The 24,825-nt window shown below is 34.0% G+C and overlaps 3 protein-coding genes and 3 non-coding genes across 11 annotated transcripts; 4 read left to right on the plus strand and 2 right to left on the minus strand.

The window, feature by feature from the left end:
- The first annotated feature begins 4,891 nt into the window (after window positions 1–4,891).
- LOC120257602 (signal recognition particle 19 kDa protein) lies at window positions 4,892–7,503 on the plus strand. Of its 5 annotated transcripts, none has more exons than XM_039265041.1 (4): window positions 4,892–5,010; window positions 5,285–5,519; window positions 5,604–5,703; window positions 7,097–7,503. In XM_039265041.1, exons 2-4 carry the CDS (start codon window positions 5,343–5,345, stop codon window positions 7,228–7,230), a joined length of 411 nt encoding a protein of 136 aa, XP_039120975.1. In that variant the 5' UTR covers window positions 4,892–5,010; window positions 5,285–5,342; the 3' UTR covers window positions 7,231–7,503. The 5 variants fall into 5 exon arrangements, with proteins under 5 accessions (XP_039120975.1, XP_039120978.1, XP_039120979.1 ...); XM_039265044.1 differs by having other exon boundaries at window positions 4,907–5,010; window positions 5,296–5,519; XM_039265045.1 differs by having other exon boundaries at window positions 4,909–5,010; window positions 5,306–5,519.
- A 600-nt stretch (window positions 7,504–8,103) lies between these two features.
- On the plus strand, window positions 8,104–8,199 carry LOC120257614. Its single transcript, XR_005535746.1, has one exon. It is a non-coding gene; the product is annotated as a small nucleolar RNA Z43 (small nucleolar RNA).
- A 214-nt stretch (window positions 8,200–8,413) lies between these two features.
- On the plus strand, window positions 8,414–8,497 carry LOC120257615. The gene has a single exon (XR_005535747.1). It is a non-coding gene; the product is annotated as a small nucleolar RNA U83 (small nucleolar RNA).
- A 106-nt stretch (window positions 8,498–8,603) lies between these two features.
- Window positions 8,604–8,692, plus strand: LOC120257613. The gene has a single exon (XR_005535745.1). It is a non-coding gene; the product is annotated as a small nucleolar RNA snR60/Z15/Z230/Z193/J17 (small nucleolar RNA).
- Window positions 8,693–10,139: 1,447 nt separating this feature from the next.
- On the minus strand, window positions 10,140–13,255 carry LOC120257603 (chloroplast processing peptidase). The gene is made up of 6 exons (XM_039265046.1): window positions 12,666–13,255; window positions 11,732–11,800; window positions 11,571–11,639; window positions 10,988–11,074; window positions 10,525–10,592; window positions 10,140–10,425 (listed from the first exon to the last, which is right to left on the minus strand). Exons 1-6 carry the CDS (start codon window positions 13,197–13,199, stop codon window positions 10,323–10,325), a joined length of 930 nt encoding a protein of 309 aa, XP_039120980.1. The 5' UTR covers window positions 13,200–13,255; the 3' UTR covers window positions 10,140–10,322.
- A 617-nt stretch (window positions 13,256–13,872) lies between these two features.
- LOC120257610 (sulfite exporter TauE/SafE family protein 3-like) lies at window positions 13,873–18,318 on the minus strand. 2 transcript variants are annotated; one of them, XM_039265055.1, is made up of 12 exons: window positions 18,077–18,318; window positions 17,819–17,978; window positions 17,305–17,505; window positions 17,143–17,207; window positions 17,048–17,075; window positions 16,883–16,974; window positions 16,727–16,813; window positions 16,601–16,651; window positions 16,280–16,501; window positions 14,787–14,880; window positions 14,425–14,565; window positions 13,873–14,293 (listed from the first exon to the last, which is right to left on the minus strand). In XM_039265055.1, the coding sequence occupies exons 1-12, from the start codon at window positions 18,257–18,259 to the stop codon at window positions 14,214–14,216; spliced, it is 1,404 nt and encodes a 467-aa protein (XP_039120989.1). In that variant the 5' UTR covers window positions 18,260–18,318; the 3' UTR covers window positions 13,873–14,213. The 2 variants fall into 2 exon arrangements, with proteins under 2 accessions (XP_039120989.1, XP_039120988.1); XM_039265054.1 differs by having other exon boundaries at window positions 16,883–16,977.
- Window positions 18,319–24,825: the final 6,507 nt, after the last annotated feature.

Raw genomic sequence — 24,825 nt, forward strand, 5'->3', positions numbered from 1 at the left:
TTGTATCTTCTTCATTCTCAAGAGGCGTGGTCACAGGACACCCTCTCCTCCTTTCCCTTGCCTGCTCAGCCTCCAAGGGCTTCGTCATCGAGTCCCAAGGCTTGTCACACCGCCTCCCAGTGGGCTTCGTCACCGCCTCCCAAGGCTCGTCACCCGACTCAGAGCTTCGACTCGTCATCGACTCCTAGGGCCGTCAGCGCCTCCCGGACCTTCGACTCGTCACCCGACTCGTAAGCCTGTCTCTGCCTCCCTAGGGATTGAAGCGAGGTGAGCTATCGCCAATTCCATATCTTTTAGGATTTCTTTGGATTTCTTTGGATTTCTGTTAGGAATTCATTCAATTTGGAAGAACAACTGGTTCATCTCCCACACACAAGTAGCTTTAGTTGTGCTGATGATGTGATGTGCTTTTTAAAACAATGGAATCAGTTGATGATGATGTTCGTTTTGTAAATGCTGCCAAATACGTTGTTCATTCCTTCCTTCTTACTTTATACATAATACCTTGTTAAATATGTGGTTGGTCATGTACAGCTACGGGATCAAAGCCAAATTTTCTTTTTGGTTCACGCAAATATCGATTGCTTGTTTTGTTACAAACATGTACAATTCACAAATTCGAGAAAAAAATAAACATTGTTTAACTTTTTGTTAAGGCCTTTAGACCTGAATATGAGTCATATGAGTCAACTAGACTTCACTCTTGGATTGATGTTTATCTTGATTGATCTCAATACTTCATGTTCACTTTATATAGTTGAGACTAATTCTCCATTTATCATTTTGTACTATGATGGTGTACTATAATGGAACCCGGCACCCTCAACAAGAGACACTGGAAAAACAAAATGAATGAATACATGCTGGTAACTCAGTGTTCATGCAGCCAAACGTAAGAAGATATTAAGATGCTAGTGTTTGAAGACAATGAATATGATGTTTAATACTTTAATATATGCATGACAAGCAAGGATTGTGGGAGCCTTCAATTGATGTGGCAGGTAGGACATTAATTATTGGGTGGTGCTATAGTTGTGACCACAAAATCCAACTGATAACACTAGTGGGCTTTAATGCCCAAACATGTGAGATAAGTTGTCTGCTAGTGCTTGTATAGTATCTCTAGAGTCCCATTATAAAAGGCAATTTATTTCTAAGGATAATTGCCTTGTTACGAGTGGTATTAATATTTTACTTTGATCATGTTTATCGGTTGCTAAAATCATATAAATACACTTTCGGAGCTTGAGTTAAAGTTTGCACAACATTTTAAAGGGTTGTATTGTATTTGCTTGCATTAAAGTTTGCACAACATTTTAAAAGTCAACAGAATAAGTTACTGCCTAAGAAAGTATAGATATCTAGTATACAAGTGGCTCCAAAATGTGTGTAAGATTGTAGGTTTCACATTGGATAAATAGGTGAAAATAAATAATTTCGAGAATAATATCTATGAATGTTTGCCCATCAATGTTCATTCTCAATCGATTTGCTGTTAGTTGGTATATATGCCAACAAGATAATTATTCTTTAATCTGTCACATAATTAATCTTCATGTATGTGACTAATTCTATGTCCTGTTGTGTCCTATTATGTATATATATATATATATATATATATATATATATATATATATATATATATATATATATATATATAATGTGGCTCATTATCTTGAGTTGTTGAACATTTTATTAAGTTATGCTGTTTGGTCCATTTATTTCATTATTTATTATCTTTTCATTATTTTTTATTTATATTTCAGGTGCCTCATTATTTATTAATGAAAATTTCTTATTTTTATGATCTTCAAGGGTTTCATTTTTTTTTTGTCAGTAAATCATATGCTTCTATTTTAATTGTTGATTATTCTATGATTAGAGACAAGTTTTTTAGAGATGTACCTCTTTGCCCATTTCTTCTGCCTACTATTATTTTGATTTTTTTTTTTATTTAAACTCAGATTATAAATGGACAATCAATTTGGTGATGAAAGCGTTGTACTTGCCACCGCTACCATTGTTGCAATTGTAGCATTAAGGTGGTATAGTAGGAGAAGAGGATTGAATTTGCCACGAGAGCCGTATTACAATAGGGATCTACAACGTACAAATTATATTTCAAGAATAATACATGGATCCGAGGAGGCTAGTATAGCAATGCTAAGGATGAAAAGGGTTGTATTTTTTGGGTTATGTGATTTATTGAAGTCAAGAGGATTGTTGTGCAACACCCTACATATAAGTGTGGAAGAGCAAGTAGCAATGTTTCTTCACATTCTTGGTCATAATGTGAGGAATAGGGTGATTGGAGTAAATTTTTTGCGTTCCGGTGATACTATTAGCCGATATTTTTAAACATGTATTATATGCCATAGGAGAGCTTGGGGTGAATTTATCCAACCGCCTCGCACAACAACTAGTTCGATAATTACACATGATCCAAGGTTTATGCCATATTTTTAAGGTAAGAAAAATATTGAATAACTCTACTATATGGCTCATAGACTTATATGCACATCGTAATATTTTTTTGTCCATTAATAAATAGGATTGCATAGGAGCGCTTGATGGTACACATATCCATGCATCCGTTCGAAAAGGAAATTGTAGCTCGTTTCGTGGGAGAAAACCATATCCCACCCAAAATGTGTTGGCATGATTGACTTTGAATTAAGATTTACATACGTTCTAGCTGGGTGGGAGGGTTCAGCACATGATGCACTTGTTCTTCGTGATGCTTTAGAAAGAGAGGATGGTCTTATTGTGCTAGAAGGTATGTTACTATTTGACAAAATTATAATTATTACATTGTCAGAATAACCAATACAATTATCCATGTAGGCAAGTATTACCTTGTAGATGCGGGATATTCTACAAGAGCGGGTTTTTATATCACCATTTCGTGGTGTTCGCTATCATCTTAAGGAATTTAGTGCCCGCTCACCATCAAATAACAAGGAACTATTTAATTATAGACATTCTTCACTACGCACTACCGTGGAACGAGCGTTTGGAGCTTGAAGAATCGCTTCAAAATTCTCACATATAGACCATTCTTTCCATATCGAACACAAGTGGATATTGTGGTCGCGTGTTGCATTTTACACAATTATATTTTACAAGGAGGTAATGATATTTATGTACCCGATATTGAAGAATGGGAACCTAATGTGCAAGAAGTTAGAACTCAATCCCAAGCACGTGAGGAAGCAAGAGAATGGTTAGCAATACGTGATGTAATCATGGAGGCTATGTGGAACAATAGATAGTGTTTTCCTTCGTTGTGGTTTTGTTGTTTAATTGTATACCTTTGTTGTGGTTTTGTTGTGGAATTATATTTAATGTGGTTGTTTTGTGTTGTTGCATTTTGTAATTGTTCTTTTGATAACTAGGTTTAATGTGACACTATATAACTTCATTGTGGTTCTAACTCAATGTGATTGTTTTGTGTTGCATTTTGTGTTCGTTTCTTTCTAATTTATTTCTTCTTCATTTATTGTCTTTTTTTATATGTAAAGGATGGACTCAGTCGAAATGACTCAAGAAAGCGAAAATATTGGGAGGAGATGCCCAACTAATTTTAGGTGGACAGCGATCATGACGTCATTTTTGCTCAAATGCTTAGTTGAGCAAGCAAACCTTGGCCTTAAAACTGACAAAGGTGTACAGTTGAGTAAGAGATTGTACGATGAGGTCATGACTTCGATTGGCTACTACAATAAGTCTGATCTTGGTTTAGCATATGATCATTTGAATGCCCAAAATAATCTAGCAACTGCTTTTATAAACAAAGATCATGACCTTCGATGCTTTTGGATGGATGGTTTCCTTAGGCAGTTGGGGCGTGATGGTGGTGTCTAAGTTTGTCTACTATTATGATTTACTTATTTTGTGTGTTTTTAAGTTTATGGACATTTATTATTTTGCATGTTGTTTTTGCTTGGAGTTGTTGAACTTATGTTTTATGAACATGTTGACAATTTAATGGTGTTGTTGTTAAATTTAGGTTGTTGAGTCTGAAACTTGTTTGATGAACTTGTTGAATTATTGAATATGATTTGTTGACTTTATATCTTGTTTTATGAACATGTTGAATTATTGAATATGATTTGTCTCAAATTTGAGGAATTTTAAATTCAATTTCAAGTGAGTATGCTCAAGTGATAAGCACCAATTGATGGTTGTATTAGTAAGTTCAATTCAAGTATATTGAATAACTAATTTAAAAAAAAAATTAAATAAATACAATTCATTAACTTAAATCCATTTTAGATAAATTAAATACATTAACTTAAATAAATAAAACAGATTTTAAATGAAATATTAAACAAAATTATAAATTATAAAAATTTTGAAAATAGGGGTAATCTCACCACTTACTTTACATGGTGATTCTAACCCACAACTTACATCAAACCAAACACTTGAAAAGAAAATACATCATTTTCATTTACAGGTAACCAAACAACCATGATGTAAGTGAAAATACAGTAATTTCAATTACATGTAATTTGACTTACACTGTAATTTGAAATACCGGTAACCAAACAGCCCCGTAATGTAATAAGTTCATGTATCAGTTTTTTTTTTTAATTAAAATACAATAAAGAGCAATAAAGGTGTCATGGTTAATTCTTTTTTCCCTTTTTTTTTAATTTCTCGAATCTCATAATTTGTTATATAAAAATTATAAAATCCTTATTTCCTGACATGGATGTATTCTTAATTTAAGAAAGAACATGGGGCTTGGTGAAAAATAGCATTATTTATAATAGTATCAACAAAGGGTGTTTTCTGCAAAATATGCGAATGTAATCCGAGGACCTGTAAGTAATTTTTAAAATTAAGGGTGCTTTTTGCTAAATAACACAAAAATATGAAACCCGTCCCCAAACCAATGATCTTTTTTTTTTTATCTCAGAGCCTTCTCGATCATCATCCCATGCGTCTTCCCCCTTGATCCGTGGCAGCGGCCTTCTTCTTCTTCTTCTTGTTCATAAAGGCCTGGTAGGGTTCGTGCTCTTCTTCCTTTGATCTCTGTTGAAGCTGCTTTTGATTCTTAGTTTCGTCTTCTTTGGTTCTTTCCTTAGCCCTAACTTGTTGATTCCTATTTTATTTCATTTTCTTATCTGAAACTGCTACCTTGTGGATGTTCTTGTTTTTATGCAATTTTATGGAGATTTTTTCGTAATGGGTTGTAGATTTGATGCTGAGAGTTTTGGATAAACATGTTTCCATGCGTTTCTGGAATTTATGATTTTAACTGTATGCTTTTGTTTAGCTAATTTTTAGTTGGAAATAGAGGTCAAGAGTAAAAGCTGCAATTTTGAAAATTAAGGATGGAAGGACAAGGACCTAATATAAAGAAATGGATGGTTCTTTACCCAATTTACATAAACTCGAAGAAGACCATTGCTGAGGGACGCCGGATCAGTGCTGCCAAAGCATGTGAAAATCCTACCTGCCTTGAGATTGTTGACTGTTGCAACTATCTCAAAATTCCATCAGCCATTGAGGTTCAATTTCATTTTGCATTCTTGTCATTGTGTCTTTTATTTTTGTACATCTTTACATTAGTTTGTGTCTGTGTTTTGTTGTAGTTGGATAAGGCGTATCCCCGGGATTTCATGCAGAGAGGAAGGGTAAGGGTATTGCTAAGAAGGGAGGATGGGTCTCCTTACAATCCTGCAATTGGAACTAGTAAGGATGTTATCCTGATTTACTTTGAAGCAATTGGCCTTTATTTGTTTAGTCTTCTAATTTATTTGTTTGTTTATTTATTTATTTCCATTTTATGGTGTACCTCTGATTGGTTAACTAGATTCTTGTAGTAGTCATTGGTGTAGGAGAAATATTAGAATTCTAGTTGATAATTGAAAGAAAGTTGATAGAATGACAGGATAAGGTTTAACATGATGCATTGCTTATGTGTCTTTCCGGGAGTCATTAGCATGTTAATTGTATACGAATTTTAGTTGTTAATTAAATGAAAGTAGAAATAATGCAAGCAAAAAGATTTAACATGATGCATTTCTTCAATTACCACTGGGATTATTGTGGTACTTTATTTATATTCTGATCTAGTTCACATGTTGCTCTTGATTTGGAGTGTAAGAGCGCATTGGAAGTATATACAAATTTGAAGGAATTCTGTTTAGTTTTATTTTTTTTCTTTCTTTCTTACCAAAGTTGATATGTCAAAGACTTATGATGACTGATGCTTGGTTATTTTAAGTTATTGATGAATGTAAGTTAATGGCAGTTAAGGCCAGTAGTGGTCTCTGAAGGGGGGGTTATTATCTATTTTAGCCCCACATGTAAAACATGTTCTTTTGGTCTCAGAACTAGATGAATTTGTTCGTTTTGGACGATATATCAACTGTTATACAAGACCTATTACACATTATATATGCTTCTATGCCAATCAAAATGGCCAAAATGAACAAATTTGCCTAGTTCAAGAGCCAAAATGAATATTTTTGCATTTGAGGCCCAAAATAAACAACCAACCCAGCTCAAAGGCCATTAGTCATTTTAAACTATTAAAAATAGGACAGTGGAGATGCATCTTTGTCTTCTATGCCAAACATTGCTAGAATTCATTTCAATTACTACCACTTGTGTTGCAATGAACTAGGAAAAGACTCATGGTTCACGTCGTGTACATTAGTTTAGTTGTGAGATATGTTATATGGCAACTCATTTTTTCTTCCTCCTAAAGCAACCATTGGATAGCTAGCTTTCACAACTTTTTCTCTCATATCAATAGCATTTACTTTTGAGTTCTATTTTACCATCGTCAGATTTCAGATTACACTTTTGCACTTACACAACAGCACACATGACATTAGAAAAGCAGTACTCTTACTAATGGTTTTAAATATCAATCATGCTTCAAAGCATTTTATTAGAGGTCAATATGTGAATTTGTGAAGAAGATATTCCTGTTTTGTGGGAGTATGCCTGCAATTACCCTTGAAGATAGCCCCCAATTTCATTCCTCTCAATCATAAACATTATTTGGATTATTGTCTAGATGTGTTCAATCTTAATGCTTTATGCTTTTGCCTCTAAACTTCCTCAATAATTGCAGGGAAGCAGCTGATGCATCAAGTAGCAGAATTAGTTCCTAAGCATCACGGAAGGACTAAGAAACAGGAGCCAGCAGCTACTTCAACTGCAGCAGGCCCTTCGAAATCTGGAAAGAGTGGAAAGAAGAAAAAGTAATTGATGGTTTCATGTTCAGATCCAAGTGTGGATGAACAAAGTTCAAAGTAAGCAACACATTTTGGGATCATCTGCCACAAGGAAATTGCTTGTTCTTAGCAAAATCTCACACAACTTTAGGCGAGAGTTCTGGTTTTATTATGTGATGGGAACTTGACTGCCATTTCAGCACTTAGCTGCATATTTTGTAATCAGTGATGCTACAAATATGTTGTGTTTTTCCTTCCAAATGATACTTATTGATTTTAGATGCAGTTCCTTTTTGAACGCTAACAATTTGTGCTCTTGTGTTTGAAAGTATCACATGGAGAGTGACTGTCTTTGAAAACAAATTGAAAATAAAAAAAAGCTAAAGTGCTGAATTATGCTTTTCATAACTTTACCAAACAATGCTAGACACAATATGACCTGACTTTTTTAAATGAAAAGTTTTTGTCACAAATTTATCCATATATATATATATTACCATTTTATGATTATAAATACAGGAAATATATAGATTTTACATAGAATCCCATAAAATATATCTGAATTGGTTCAGTTAATAGATTGTTTAACTTAAGCTGAAATTATCACTTTAGCTAACCATTTTATCCGATTGTAATAAGTTAAACAGCACTTAAATCCAGTTAATATCATGCCTCGTGATCTGACCCAACCGCGCCAATGGACGGCAGAGATGCATCCCTCTGGAAAGATCTCTTCCAGAAACCCTAACCCTAACCCTAGAAATCCTCTATAAATACAAACCGATGCCCCCTCTCCGTTTCTCTGGTCTCTTTGCTTCTCTTTTGCTCCGTTATCTTTCCATTTGTGACTGCTATATTTTTCTCTAGTTTTTGTTTTTTGATTGTTGATTTTCAATGGGGAAGAGGACGATGATGATCTCAATCAATAGGTCTCGTTCGTCTTAATGGCTTGATCGCCTTGAAGACCAACCTGATATATCACCACCCATATTCCGAGTCCACTCCCTCTATCTCTCTCCCTTGATCTTTTTCTAGGGTTAGGGTTTTTGATCTATTTGTTTGTTTGTTTGTTTTTTTTTTAAATATCATTGGGCCGATGATTAAAAATAAAATCAATGACAAGCATATGTCTGAATTCCAGTGTGTGGATAAAATCTAATCTTCTCTATGAGGCCTATATATTTTATTTTATTTTATTTTATTTTTGTTCTTGGAGTCGATGATGAGGATTTGTGATGTTTTTTAATTGCTGAATTATTTCGTGATTATAAAAACACTACTGCCTTCCTTCTGAGGCTCTCATCTGTTTTTAATTTTTTTTTTAATTAAATTGTTTATATGAAAACTATTTGTTTGCTAAAAATGTAATTTTTTTTAATGGTTTTGGTTTCTTTGTTGTTTGGTTTTGGCCAGATGATGAGCGATTGCATAGTTCACATGATCTTTCCTATGATTAAGAAAAATACGTCTTTCGCTCCTAACTGATGGCTTTAAAAGCTAGTCTCTTTTTCACCATATTTGTAATTTTTCTGAATTACCTATTTTTAAAAAAAAATAAAAAGAAAAGAAAATGTTTTTGTTGTAATGCATAGTTTTTATTTTCAATAACAGACGTTAATAATTTATGGCTAATGTTCATGTATTCTACTCCCGCGGCATGATTCTTTTTGAGTATTTTAATAAATGTTTTAAAAAAATCAATAGTGGAGCGTGTTTTTTTTAAATATTGTATTTTTTAAAATTATATATTAAAATGCTTATTTTTTTAATTAATTATGAAAATATGTAAAAAAATATGCGTATTTTTATAATTAATTTAAAAAAATAAGCATTTTGGTATATAATTATAAAAAATGCAATATTAAAAAAAAACCCTCTCACGGGTGGTTTTTTAAAATATTTATCTAAATGTGTATTTTTATAAATATTTATTAAAGTACTCAAAAAGTATATGAAAGGTATCTTTACCTAAGATATTTTTTAGGTTTTTTTAAATTTTATAATAAAATTTTTAATATAATATTTTATGTTTGAATTTTATAATTTTTTAATTAAATCTTTTTATAATTTTATTTAAATTTTACAATAGTTTTTTTATATAACATTTTATATTTAAGTTTATATAAATTTTTTAATTTAATTTTTTTTACAATCTTATTTAAATTTTACAATAGTTTTTTTATTAAAATATTTATTACAATGTGGGAGAAATTTTAAATTAAAAAATTTATAAGAATTTAAATATAAAATATTATATAAAATAAAAAATAAAAAGGTATTATGTGTAAAATGTACCATGCAGGGTATGCTTTTATATTCTTAATAAATATTTATAAAAATGTTCATTTAGATAAATATTTCTAAAAAATGTAATATTTAAAGTTAGTGTACTAAAATTATAAATTATAATGAAAAAAGATATTTAAAAAATAAATTTTTTTAAAAAATAATATTTCATATTTTTTAAATTTATTACATATATAAGTTAATAAAAACAATTAAAATAAAACAAGTAAAAAACAGGACGGAAGAAAGTAGGTACAACAAATGAATGGGATTAATGGAGGAATTAATTTGGTAGGTAAAACAAGTTGAAGCACCAATTGCATTTGCAGTGGTGCCACAAATGAATTAAAGTCTCTTTTACAAATGTTGGCTTGGACTGGATGTTGCTGCTGTTAGATGTTGTATCCAGTTTTCTAACCCCTTAACCCCTTAACGCGAGGAACTGGATCCTGACAGGCACGTTGATTTTTCCTGTTTTAAGACGTATTTGTTTCTAGGAGTTCCTCTCTCCTAGCAACCTTTTTGTCTTGTTTTATTTCGCTCCTGTTGGTCTTTTGTTTCCACTGCTAGTGATTTTTCTGTTTTTCTTGTTCTGTGGTTGCTTTGTATTTGTGCTCTTAATGCATTTGTGGTTTATTCACTTTACATTAAAAATTGACAATAATCAATTAAAATTTTCAATAAGAACCAAGTTTGTGATACAAGAATCTCTTCCACAAAACAAAAAATACAAACTACTCACTCAAAAATCAAATGAATGCGCAATCAATTGTTCTTTTCTAATTTCAATCACCATCACACAGCTTTGTTATTGTACAACAGAACTATCATTTGCCTTCAGTTTAGGCAACTTACATCACGAACTGTCTTTCCAATCCTGCTCGGTGGCCAATACCGGAATACTGATCTTCCTAGTATGTTCTTTGAAGGAAGCGGACCCCTATATACAGGTTTGCCATGAAAGAACATTTTAAGAAATGAAACAAAAGAAATAACTAGATCTTGTTCTGCTCTATATCAAGGCATTTAAATCACTTACCATATATGTGAATCATAGCTGTTATTTCTGTTATCACCCATCACAAATACGGAATTTTCGGGTACTTTCTGTAGAAAACCAAAATTGAGAACAAATTAACAACTTTGTGATTGTGCTATGTTATAACTTAGATATTGATCTAACATTGGATGATAAGTACTATTCTTCCAACCAAACACCTGGGCATGAGTTTTTACATATTTTTATAAAAATTTTAAAAAATTTCCTTCAGCTCGATATTTAAAGAGCTCCTTTAACTCCACATTTTTTATCCCTCAACTAAAAACTACCTAAAGTTTTGATGAAAAGTGGGAAGAGACATTTATAAAAGCCATCAAAACCAGAATTAAAGTTGCTATTAATCACTCTGAGCTGCTATGCAGTTTGACCACCAATCTGCAACAAGCATACCATTTTAATGGGTTTTCCTAGAATGATCAAAGCATGCAGGAATAGGTCTTACAATTGGATTCATATTGTAGGTCGGCGGCTCAAGAATATACTCTTCATTTCTGGGAGTACCATTTACTATAAGCTTTCCATCATGAACCTACAATAGAATCAGTCCAGAGATAGAAGTCAGCTTTAGAATTGGCATATTACCTAACACATGATATATATTACATGATATATATTGAGAAGGAAAGCAATTGGCACATGCTCAAACAACAATAATTTTCCCTACTCCAAATCATTTAGAGTGAGCTTTGACACATATAACTTGTTGCCATATGAGTAATTTTTTGCAGCATGCTGTTAATATAGAATAATGAGGTTGGTTAAGGATCATTTTCCCTCCCTAACAAGTTGAGAGGCATAAAAAGGTACACTGACAACTCAAATTTTCAAAGTATGATTCTTAGCTGATCTGATTAATCATCCACCAATTCAAGTAGTAACATGGTGGAAAAAATAAGCAAAAGTAAAGGGGGAAAAAATGAAAGATAGCAAGCAAATATCACTATGAGATGAAAATGAAGAACTAGTATATATGGCAAATGTCAGTCTTCCGATAGTACAGCAACTTTAAACTTTATCAGGTATACCTCAACAACATCACCTTCCTTTGCAACAACTCTTTTGATAAAAACATCATCATCAGTATAACCCACTTCCTGCATGATAAACTCCACATAAGCTGATCAAATGTGAGCAGCAAATTATACAAAAACAATGAAAAGGTGGTCTCTAAAACCATTTTATTTACCTGCAAGACAGGAGGGCTCTTGAAGATCACAACGTCATTAACACATGGCCTTCTAAAGTAATATGAAACCTAACAATGATGACCTAAGAATTAGTAATCAAGCTTAAAGCCTTAAAAATTAGATGTGTCAAATGTAAATAGAAGTTACAGGTTTAAGAATTGGGATAAATTCTGGGCATTTTATAAAGCTTATTCAACAATGATAAAGCTTCATGTGACATAGTGCCCACCCACACTTTGAAACTCCTTATACAATTGCTTTGCATTCATGCACAGTTATTCATCTCCTAGAGTATCTCCTACTGAATCCATATCATCAAGAAAACAATGCCTCACATTCTTCCTCCCTCTACTTCAGCAAAGATGTTGTTTTATAAGCTGTCTAAACCTCACATATGACAAGGCCCATACATACTAATGGCTCATTACTCATTTGAGTTGGATTCTCACTCCATACAAAATCCATAACAGAATTTCATGCATGTGCTTTTATCAAACCATATCTTTAACTCTCCTAATACTCCTAACACAAACACATTAAATCTTCCCAAACCCAAACATTAACACATCTTCACAAAAATATTAAAAATTTAATGCCTCACTTTACATAATACCATCCCGTCCCGACTTCTTCTACTCTCACATACAAACTTGAATTTTTTCACTTTCACTCCATAAAAAAGTCATCAAAGCATTTCAATTCAACCCATAGTGCTACTACAAAGACCAAAATGCCATTGCTCCTAATACGTTAAAAGCTATCACATGGCATCTCCATCAACCTATAAAACTACTTCACATTCTCAGGTCAGATGAACATAATACCATCCAATGAACTACTGATATAAGCCTACTTCTATATATGGCAAGAAAACAACTTTTTTAAAGAAAAAGCTACAAATTCCGCAAGCCGAGACAACACAACAAACAGTACCTTCTCAGCAACAATGCGATCTCCAACATCAAACGTGGGGTACATGGAAAGGGAAGGGATGTACCGTGGCTCGGCCACAAAGGTCCGGAACGCAAAAGCAATCACAAGAGCACCGATGAAGGTCTTCGCATCTTCCGACGTAACATTCGCCCATTCAGGGAGAAGTCCCTGGTTCTCCTCCTCTTCCTCCCCACCTCCTCCACCATTTCCGCCCTCATTTCCGCCGCCCCCAGGCCGAGCTTCTACATCTCTACTGCCCTCATTTCCGCCGGCCTCAGGCAGGGCTTCCACATCTCTACTACTGCATTGTACCCTTAACGAAGGTGGTCCAGGTAGTGAACAATGGAATCTCGGGGAGTTAGGGTTTAATGAAGGTGGGTACTGGTAGAGCTTGGAGATGGAGGGTTTAAGAGAGTAGAAGGATTTGATGAAATTTTGGGATGTGGGGAAGAGATTTAGGGATTTGGGTTTGGAATTGGGATTAGGGATTTGGAGGGTAGGTATTGAGAGACATGAGAATTGGAGGGAGAACATTGCAACAGAGGTGCCCCCTCGCTTTGACCTACCTCTCACAAATGCTAGTAAATGAGACTGTTTTTATTATGTTTTGGAGTTAAAGAGTGAGAGAGAAAGATAGAAGGGAGGGAACATTAAATCATAATAATAATTTATGGATATTATTATTATTATTATATTGTGGAAAATTAGGGGGAAATATAAATAAAGATTTTTCTCTTGCATGCATATTAAAAGTGGGTGGTTTATTTTAAAAAAAAATTTACATTAGGGTAAATTTGAAGTTATAATAGATATTTGAATAAAAATATAATTATTCAAAACTATAAATAACTTTATAACAAACAAATTCACATCACTTCTTAATAATTTTAACCCAAGACTTAATTAGTAAATACACATGAGTGATTAAACACACATGAGTTACCCATGTACATAAGAAAAGGGAAAAAAAAATACTCATTGGGAATGAGAATTTGTGCTCTAGTTTTACCATTTCTTTAGAGGGATCATGCTGAAGATAATGATGGAATAAATGTTTATAAAATCTTTTTATATTATTATTATTTTTTCAGTTTTTAATTATTCATTAAAAATAAAAAATAAATAAATGGTTCAAACATGCCAGGCCCATTTCAGCAGAGCAAATTTACATTGATTTTATTGAAGTGGTTTATCTATTTTTTTTTAAAAAAAAATATAATTTTATGGCATCTACTCATGAAGCAAGAGGTACATTCATGACATTATACACTCCAGTCCTGTTGCTCTGGATAATAATTCAGATCAAGGAATACACTAAAATTAACCCTGAAGATGCAACATTTGGGCAAATCACTCCTATTAAATGATGCAAGAAACCATAATTAAGCTTGAATTCTCCAGGAAAGCAAGAGGATTAGAACCACCAGAGCATCAACTAATGGATAATCTGATAAAATTTCTCAGGCATAGCACAATAAAACAGGAAAGCTTTCTAATCATTGTTCACCTTACCAAGTACATGTATTCAGCATCTGGTATCATCTACACTTAATATCTGCAGAGGTTCTCAAAACCCATGTATTCATGTTGCTTTATTTGCTCAATCATGCGGGAAATACCTACACCACCTGTTACATAATTCATGCAGTTATATAAAGAGGTTCACCACAGATTAACACATGATAGAAGCATCTTGTTTCTTTGATCAAGAAGTACATCATGCAATTGTGTTTGCTAGAGTCAGGGATTATGTGCTTACCTAATGAGACTGCACTAACAAAAATTGTGAAAGCCAAAATGAAAATAATTAGAGATGCTCTGCCCATCCAAATAATCAATCTTTTCACAACATGTTGGCCAATAATGGCGGCGATTGCTGCCACGATAACAAAGTACATAGCTGCAAAATCAATAGAAACAACCATAAACCATCAGCTTGCTCTAAAAGCAGAAGCAAGCAACTAAAAGAAAAGCTATGAAATTCCCTTTTGCCTCTTTTTGTCCCCTAAAAAACCAGTTTTTAAACAGTCTATTTTCCAAATAAATGGATAATTCAAATCTATAATAGAATTTAGTTTCCACAACAAAATTGATACTTCAAAATGGGGTAGATGATCGTACCATAAGGGACAGGGAAACGGTGTAAGAGATGATATTCGATAACAGACATAGAAGAAGAGAATGTCATTGAGAAGGTGGCCGTTGCACTAGAAACCTGAAAAGAAGTTTTAATCAAGCAAAAGTTATGATTTTACCTATCATGGATTGAGCATTCTAATTATCCAACAAAAACATCCAGAATATGACGTGGCCACAATAAACCAAGTCATTGTTCAATTGTATCTCCATCAAGAATCAAGTCATTATTACACACCTTTGCACGCTCAAGGTGCAAGAAGTATTTAAAGATTAGTCTTCATGTAAAGTCAAAATCTTTAGGTGCATAATTTTCCCAATGCTTGCTTTGTTATCTATCATTCTTTTTCTGAGAAAGTTACACATTCTCTAGCCATGTGCTCCATCTAAGAATAACCTTTTTCATCATAGTCAAAAGCTTTACCTCCCCAGTTATCTTGCTTCCACCCATTATGATGATATCAATTACTCAAGGGCAGCCATACTAGGTAAATTTATCAAGCTTCCCTCAACCATCTAGTACGACATCAACATATACCATCAGTGTTGTCATGGCTAAGCCACTCTGACTCTCTGACTACCCTAAAAACAAGAGCAAAATTGAATTTAAATTAAAAAAATAAACTGTCTCTCACTTCCTGGCCAGTTGACTAATTTTATCATGGCTATGTATTCTTATTATGATCCTCCAAGACATTATGAAATGGTTTTAGGATTCACAGTGTACCATGGCAATAGAAATGTGTGCATGTTAAATCTGCTGTAACATTTTTTTCTTGTATGTTTATATTAACTCACTGATATTCAAAATCTAAAGCTGAACTTAAAGCTCTTCCCCAATATTGCTGTGATCACCATTATTAGAGAAGATAATGCCATTGTTGATGCTTTAGCTGACCAGGGAAGACTTCACCCTCAACCTTCACGTTTCTTTCAAGGACTGGACCGTCCTAGATGGCTAGAAGAGCTCTGCTCTCAGAAGAATTTCTTCTTTTAATTCTGTTGTTTTTTTCCCCTCTTTTTAGCCTTCTGCTCTTTTGTTCAAATATATATATATATATATATATATATATATATATATATATATCTTTTACAGTACAGGTGTGTTCTACATATGTGACAGGGTTCATATATCCTTGGTAAATGTGTCAATCCTGCCAAATGACTATTTGATTGAGAAATCGAATCCAATCCCTCTCAAGTTGTAAGATTTCATAAAGAGATAATAACGTCTGGATCATGGCCGACATTAGACAATTGTTATTTTTCACCCAAAGGCAAATTTGAAAAAAAAAAAAAGAATAAATTTTGACAAGAAAAAGCACAATACTGCCAGCAAAAAAAGATGAAAGATTAAGCAAACATAATCTTCAATTGAGACTCTAATGAGTGAAAAAATATGAGAAGCTTTTAAAATAAATAAGCAGTGAAAGCAACTAAAATTAGAAAGAAGTAATATTTAAGAGGAGAGTTCATACTTGAGGTGGTATACCAAGCTCAAGGAAAAGAGGACCCAAAATAAACCCTCCACCTAGACCAAGCAGTCCACCAACCATACCACCTAGAACACCACATAAGGAATATAGAAATAACTGCTGAATTTTCCAAGGTTTTCCTTCATGTCCCCTTGATGCAATGACTCTCTTTCCCTTGTATAAGTTAATGGCTTCATATAATGTCACACCAACAGAGACAGGTATCTGCATAATATCAACATTCAAACTTATGTTTCTGCAATGGTGAGTTTACAAATTCGCCACATCATAACCATAATGGCCCAAGGAAAAAATATACGACACCTGTAGCAAATTCACTATCCAATACCACACTGAACAGGTTGTTGTATTGTTCTGCATCAAACATGTTCAAAGGAAAAAAAAATAAGGTTAATTTTCACAATATCAGGTTCATATTAATGACCTCACCTTAATTATTTGCAAGACGAGGAATGTCAACCAAACCAAGACAAGAAGACCAAGCTGTTTCCAGTAGACATTCTCTAAAATTGGAACCTGCAAATGCAAATCCTAGGATCATAAAGGCATGAGAGTGAAATCATAAACTAATTGTTACCAAATTACCTCTGGTTCCAAAATTAGCTCATTCTCCATCTGAGTGCTATTACTTGGTCCACTAGGAAGCGCAGTATACTCTATCTCTTCATTCCCTCTACCTACTTAGAAATATGATCCACTTGTTTTATGCTCCCAAACAGAAACCACGAGTGTGTCAAAGGAGCAGCTTACCATTTAACTTAGACTGTCTGTTAGCCTCCTAGAATACAGTAGAGAGTCAGAAAAAACAGAACGACTAAAAAAACTCAGTTAACAATCCTCCATACCTTCTTTTTCAAAGTCTCCTTATTCCATGCTTCAACACCCTTCTTAAAGGCCTTAGTTGATGTGCCTAAACAAATGACATAAAAATCAAAGAAATTTCTGGCTGACTAGTAACAACAAAGTTATTAAAACTAAAAGATCATGCATATCAACCATTTACCTACCTATGAATAGGATGATTAGGAGGACGGTAACCATCCAATCAGCAAAAATTACATTGAAAGCAACACCAATGCTGATTCCAAGCATGAGCATCGGTTGTAAGAGCAATGCTAAGTCATAATCAATGATAGGCATGTCCAAAGTTGGATGCCTCAGCTTAAGATTGTAGTAAACAGTTGAACCCGCTGCACCCATGATCATACCTTATCCAACAAAGCCAGTAAATTTCAGTGCTTAATAACCTTTGTTAAAACTGAAATCTTGTGCATGTTGCAAAGAAAATGAAAGATAAGGCTCTTCTCACCATGCGTGATTCAATTACCATAAAAAACAGGAACCAATGGAGTTAAATCAAAATCCCCCAAACAAAGCAATACCTAATTACTTTTACCTCCATTCAAATTCAGTTTCACTCTAATTACAAAATGTCAACATAAAAAAAGAAATTTCCAAAATAAATTAGGACTATTTATAAATGCCAAAACGAAATCAAAGGGAAAAATAACAAGAGCTTACACTTAGAGATAGCGGTCGAGGTTTTGGGATCAAACCCGACGATCAAAGAAAGCATAGGAACAAAAATCCCTCCTCCGCCAACACCTCCGACGCTCCCAAACGCCGCTCCGAAGAACCCAACGACAGATCCGACAACGATTTTCCACCCAAACTTCATAGGCTGAAATCACACCACAAGAACTCAATCAATCCTTCTATCCAACCATCCATTCATTCCTTCATTCAAGAAAGGGATCGAAAGGGAGAGAGAGAGGGTACCGGCCAAACATGGGTATACGACGATTCATCAGGACGCCACAAGGAATTCACAAAATCAAAAAGATAAGAACGCGGCGAGGCACCATTTTCGTCGCCGATGATCCTCCGATGAGCCGAGGCAGACACCAAGAGAAGAAGCCCGAACCCAATCACCGCCGACGACGACGACCACCTCCCATCCATTTCAGGCCGGAGTGCGCTCAATGATTCGAAATCGACGAAGAATCGAAAACCATTCGTTCTGTCCGTACGACTCAAGAGCGAGCAGACTAAAAATAGAGACAGAAGCCCACCGTTGAATGATATTGGCGGGTAATGAGGGAAAGCGAGTGCCTCGGGATTTGTGTGTTAATATGATATTTCCCTCGAGATCAGCTTTCTCGAATTTAGGACTATTCTGGAGAGAACTCGTGCGGGCTTCCATGTGCTAATAAATATGTTATTATTATCATAGATAATACAATTTTGCAAATATGTCTCTAAAAATGTAATTATATGAGGAGTAAATGAATTATAAGTCAGTCGAAGTTTCAAAACTTTCCGTACAAACCTTTAACATTTCAATTTCTTTTACTCATCCTTTTTCAGTTTTTTTTTCTCACTTAATAATTACATTTTTCGTTTAACATTAAGTGTTTATGTATAATCACTTAATATATATTTTTTTTAATATTTATTTTTTATATTTAATATTTAATATTTTTGTTTTTTTATTTAATATCATGTGTTTCCGTTTAAAAAATGATGAGCATTTCGGTTAGTGTCAATTATTTTTATGATAGATGAACTAAAAATAAATTGATAGAAAAAAAATTACTTTTTAGGAATATTCAAATTCAGTTCGACAATTTGTAAATAAGTAAAGTTTGAAGGGATTTTTAGGTTATTTCCAATTATATCAATAATAGTTTTATTCAAAACTATTATTGATGTACATTCACAAACCATATTGACAAACAAACATACAAAATACTAAAACTTGAATCCATTAAATCAAATGTAATGGAAATTATTCAAATTTGCAGTAACTATAATATATATATATATTACTATGTTCCAAGCACAGATGAGATCTTCAATCAATTTGGGTACATCATCATCGTCTTCATCATCTCCACGACCAATCTCCATTTTCTCGTCTCTAGCGCCGCTGATCTCCAAACCTCAATCCCATTACGACAACGCCTCGTCTTCTCCCAAAACCACAACCCTGTCACCAGAACCTCAATCCCCAACACCCACAACAACCACATCATCTTGATTCCCTCATCCCCCATCATCGCCCTTCTGGCAAGGCCTCCGCAAACAGAATTCTTCTCCTCGCTCTTGTTTTCAGCGTTACCGATCAGAGCTTCGAGGATCTCACCGTTGCTTGGGCCGGGATCTTGGACACAGCTGTTGGTGCTCTTGTCGGCGTCTTGGTCCAAGATCAGTGGATGGATGAATACACTCTTAAACATCTCAGCGAGGGGTTCGGTAAGCGTACAACAACAACTCATGGTGGGAGTTTCTGGGAACGCTAGAACATGAAAGAAACCGGCTTTGTAATTGATTGAGATGAATTGCATACAAGCTTTGCCACGTTTAATGTGTTGCAGTAGTGATCTATTTTTGTAGTTTTAGGGTTTCTTAGTTAATTTTTTTGAATTAAAATTTCAATGTTGGTGATAAATGGGGAGAGGAGTGACTTAGGGTTTGTCACCTGAGACTTGGGCATTGAAAGTGACCGTTTTCTTGCTTATCTCTTTGAATAGCACTTCCGCCACACTCACCTCTAGCTTTAGGATATTCACTATCTTCTCCACTACAAACCCCTTCGCTTTATCTACCAAACTTGCCATCCTTCTTCAATCTCTTCTCTCTGTTTCTTTTCTTTCTTTCTTTCTTTGTATATCTGTATATTTATGTGTTGATGAAAGATCTTTGGCAGGTCCTTGGAAAGATAGTGGACCAATTTTGTGAAAGAAGAAAATGATCTAGTCACACCTAGATCAAGTCCGCCTGCTCATTTGTCCATGTGAACCCTCTACGATGAAGTGGGGTCCACAAGGTTGAGATACTCCAAAAAAGTTTTGAGCAACAAGTAAGTCTCCTAAGTTTGGAGTTCCTTTATTTTTGTCATCAAGAGAGAAGGTGACATTAAAATCCGCACAAATTATTCAATGAGAGGATCTCAAATGTCTTACAAAGCGTAATTCATTTCAAAAATTGGTCTTTAGAAATATGGCATTCGGTCCATATACCATTGAGCATAACTAGACCAAGTTGTCAACTCTACTAGTGAACTCTAAAGTGAGAGAGAAAGACCCATAAGGAATTAGGGAACCAATGATTTGGTCTTTATCCCAAGCCATAACTATACCCCTAGTTGTGCCAATGGTAGGAATGAATTTAAAGGTGTCTAAATAACAACCACCGATCGATTTCCACATGGAAAAATGAATGTCCTGAAGTTTGGTCTCTTGAAGACAAATAATGTCTGCTTTGGAAGAAAGAAGGAAATATTTGATTAAGTGGCTTTCAGACGGCCTCCCCAAACCTCTAACGTTTAAAGATAACACTTTCATTTAAGAATGCTAAGGGTCTGGTTAGCATGCAAGGCAGAAGATCCTCCTATGTGGGAGAAGCTAGCAATTCTCTCAATTTCTAAATTCCTTAACGTTTTCAAGCATTTAGATTTGTGGTTAGGAGAACCCAAGAATTTAACACCACAAGCATCACTATAGTTAAGCAATTGAATATCATACCATAAATCAAGAATGAAATAATTTAAAGAAGGGGTACCTTCTCTGGGGTTTTTTAGATTTTTTTTTTCTTGTCAGATCTTGGTGGGTGAGAGAGAAATCCTGCCTCTTCATTCCAGCGGGTGTAGGGTTTCTTGGATTTTTTTCTCTTTCCCCATTAATTTTACTACTGTGATTTCTTGGGTGCATGATAAACTTGTAAAAATTATACACAAAATTAATGTATTCAAATAATTCTCTTTAGGTTACTTCCAATGTAATGTTGATAAGCTAAAGAAAGCTTCATAAGCAAAGACTGGTATCTCCAAAACAAACACTTAATTATCATCCTTGTATCAATCTTCTTCCTCACCTCAACTGGAATGGACTGCCTCAACCAAGACATCTCGACAGAAATACTTCTCTGGCTACCTGTGAAATCCATCTTCAGGTTTAAACTTGTTTGCTAGAAATGACTCCAGTTTATCACTGCACCATGGTTTATTAATGCATACTTGTCTCACCATGGACCACCTTCATTGCAGGCTTCCTCCATCTTGGTTCTAACTCCAACATCTACCATGTCACATCATCATCATCATCAATGATTATCCATCTCTTCACCAGCTGCCAAGCCTATGGTTTCAGGGCCTCAAATGGCCTGCTTTTGATTGAAACCAGCAATAGTTGTGAGTTTCTGTTCAATTCCATCACCAGAGAGTCCTTTAGTATCCCAGAATTCCCTTAATGGGCACATGGAATTGCCCTCATTTATCAAGAACTTTATGCCAAACTAGTCTTTGCTTAAATTGCTTCAATAGAACCAGATGGCACTATGACCACTGGAAAACAATTGTGCTACACTAAATACAACATGTTCAAGACTTTCACTACCAAGAGAAACCAATGGACTACTTCAATTCAGCAGCTATCAACAAGAATATGCTTATTTCACGAATCAAACACTATTGGAGTTGTTGCCAAAGATACAATGTATTGGATGCACTACAAAAAAAATTGGGATATACCAGCGGATTTTATATGAGCCGTTGAACTTCTATACATAAAAGTATTTTTTTGTAGATATAGCCTTTATAAAATTTGAAATCACAGGCATACTCTCATTTATTGTTTTACAAATAACTTTAATTAATTATGTGATATTAATAATATATATTTAAAATTTTGTATAATTTTTTTATAAATTTTTAAATAAAGGTATATTTATAAATATATTTTTGTGTTTTAATTTTTTTAATAAATATTTAGAAAAATAAACATAGATATAAATGAATAAGGAATTATTTTTTTTAATAGAAATGAGTTTTGAGTGTTGATTAAGTCCAAAAAACCAATTAAAACCGTAAGAAAAAGTTAAAACCTAGATGTATATATATAAAACCCCCTCTCCTTCTTTTTTGGGCCCATATAAAACCCTCTCTTTGATTCATTTATAAAGCCAATAGAAAGATTTAATTCTCATTTTGGAGTTGAGATTGCCTCTTTAGTTCTTCTATTCTGATTTGGCCCGAGGAAGTCCTCTATTTTTTTCGATTGAGGAATTTCAGTCCTAACCCCAACAGACGTTGGTTTCTCCGTCTATAGTTGCTGACATGGCTTTTGTCCCAATTAAAATATTATTAATAAAATAAAATATATATATATATATATATATATATATATATATATCCACGATGTTTAATTAAGACATTAACACACATTTAGCTTTTCGGATACGAATACAAATTGGATCCGAAAAGTTAAATCCCTAAACTCCTCTATCTTTCTCCTCCTTCACCTTTTTCCTTCACCCTTCTACCTGATTTTTCATCTTCATCCAATGGTCAGTCGCCTTCGAGAATCGGAACCATCGTGGTGCATCGTGGTAGACCTGAACATTGCTTGCTTTTCGGTTTAGTAATGCTCGACGTTGAACTTCAACACCACATTTGAGAACCAATTTAATCAGGACTCGGTTCAAAATATACGAGTGAACTAGTTAGTCCGGTCCGATTTTTAAAATCTTACTTGAGATAATGAGATTGGAGACTATCCAATGGTCATTAACAATTATCAATCTACAAAGCGTTTAGTTACCCATTATTTAATTATTTATATATTAATAAATATTTTTTAATTAAAAATATTTAAAAATCTTAATTAATCCTAATTATATCTTGAATAATTTTTTTTCATAATTTTATTATAAAAACCATTATAGGAAATCCTAATTCCAATCAAATTCCAATTCCTGTCTTCACAATAACTGAGTGCAAAAGCTTAGACTAACTTCAAATACTACTAGGATTCAAACACACACACACACACACACACACACACACACACACACATATATATATATATATATCTTACGTTCTTCCTCGCCTCACATCACTTTGTCAATCCAGCCATGAGTTCCCTCAAGTCCAAAAGGATACCATGACAGAAACACTTCTCCAACAACCGCTGAAATTAGTCTTCCGGTTCAAAAGTGTTTGTATGAAATGGCTAGAGACTATCACTGCACCTTGGTTTGCTAGACAATACCAATCTCACCATCCACCATCCAAGCTGTCAGCCTTCTTTCATCTTTCCCAGCATGATCATATCCGCCACTACCCAAACAACCATCAACTCAAGTCATCCTTAATGATCACCAATCTTCTCCCCAATAAATCAATTGAGAGCATTGCTGTTTCCAATTGTGGCTTGTTGTTGATAAACACTAATGATGGCTGGGAGTTTTTGTTCAATTCCATAACTAGAGAATTATTCAGAATCCCTGATTTTCCAGACTGGGCACATGGAGTTGGTATCATCTACCAAGAACCTCATGTCCATCTGGTTTTTGCTTGCAATGCTTTAGTAAAGCCCAATGGCATCATGTTCATTAGAGATCATTTTTGCTGCAACAAATATATGAGGTTCTTGACATTCAGTAGCAAGACAAATCAATGGACTTATTTAGATTGTGAGCTACCCATTGGTGTGTGCTTTTACTCAGTGGAGGCTGTTGGAGTTGCCATAAGAGATACACTGTATTGGATGACTAGAACTGGTGATGTACTTACGTACAGGGCAATTGGTGATGGAGAAGCTGAGATGATTAATGGACCACCAGAGAGAGAAGGAAGCCTTGGCAAAGTTCTGCGTTCTGGCTCTAATGACTGTCTTAATTACTGCTGGAATAATAAGTCTGAGGCCAAGATTTGGGTGCTTTCAGATGTTGTTAAGAAGAGTTGGAGGTTGAAATACAAGATAAGTTTAAGTGATATCTTTCCTGAGGTTCCTCTCAAGATTTCTTATTTATGTGAGGAAGAAAAGATTATGTTTATATTATTCAGTAAGAGTATGGTTAAGTTTGGCATTAATGATAGGAAGGTGGAGTTGATTTATACTACTGAAAGTGTGAGTACCACTCATGATGTTGTTTTGCCTTACTTAATGCCTTCATGGCCTCCTTCCCTTGTTGGACTTGAGCCTATGTCCACCTCTTCTCTATGAAAGTGAAATTGTAATACTTGTATGTTTTGATTTAGAGATTAATTCATTTTTTCCCCCTCTTGTAATGAAGTAACTTACTTTAATTTTGTGATAATTAATAGAGTTTCATTTTTTTCATTTTTTTTTTGAAAGGGTTGAATAAACCACAAAACTTAATTATTAAATTATAAAAAAAATTACTAATATATTGGAAACTCTTGCCCCATTCCAAGATTTCACTTGGCGTAATCCGCCTTATCAATCAAGTAGATAAATACATATTTTTTTAATAATATATATATATATATATATATTACAAATGCAACCAATCCCGTGATTACTTGCGGACTGATGAGAATTAATTATCCGGTGCCGAATGATAAAAGATTGGGGGTAAAAATCAGCTCTTCTTAATAAAATAATTCATATTTAAAACAAATTTAATTTAATCTAACATAATTTATTAACTTAAGTCGCAATGACAAAATAATAACATATTTTGACTGCATACAGAACATCAAACTCAACCACATTATTAATAAA

Source organism: Dioscorea cayenensis, unplaced genomic scaffold (assembly GCF_009730915.1).
Source record: "Dioscorea cayenensis subsp. rotundata cultivar TDr96_F1 unplaced genomic scaffold, TDr96_F1_v2_PseudoChromosome.rev07_lg8_w22 25.fasta BLBR01002222.1, whole genome shotgun sequence".
NCBI lineage: Eukaryota > Viridiplantae > Streptophyta > Magnoliopsida > Dioscoreales > Dioscoreaceae > Dioscorea > Dioscorea cayenensis.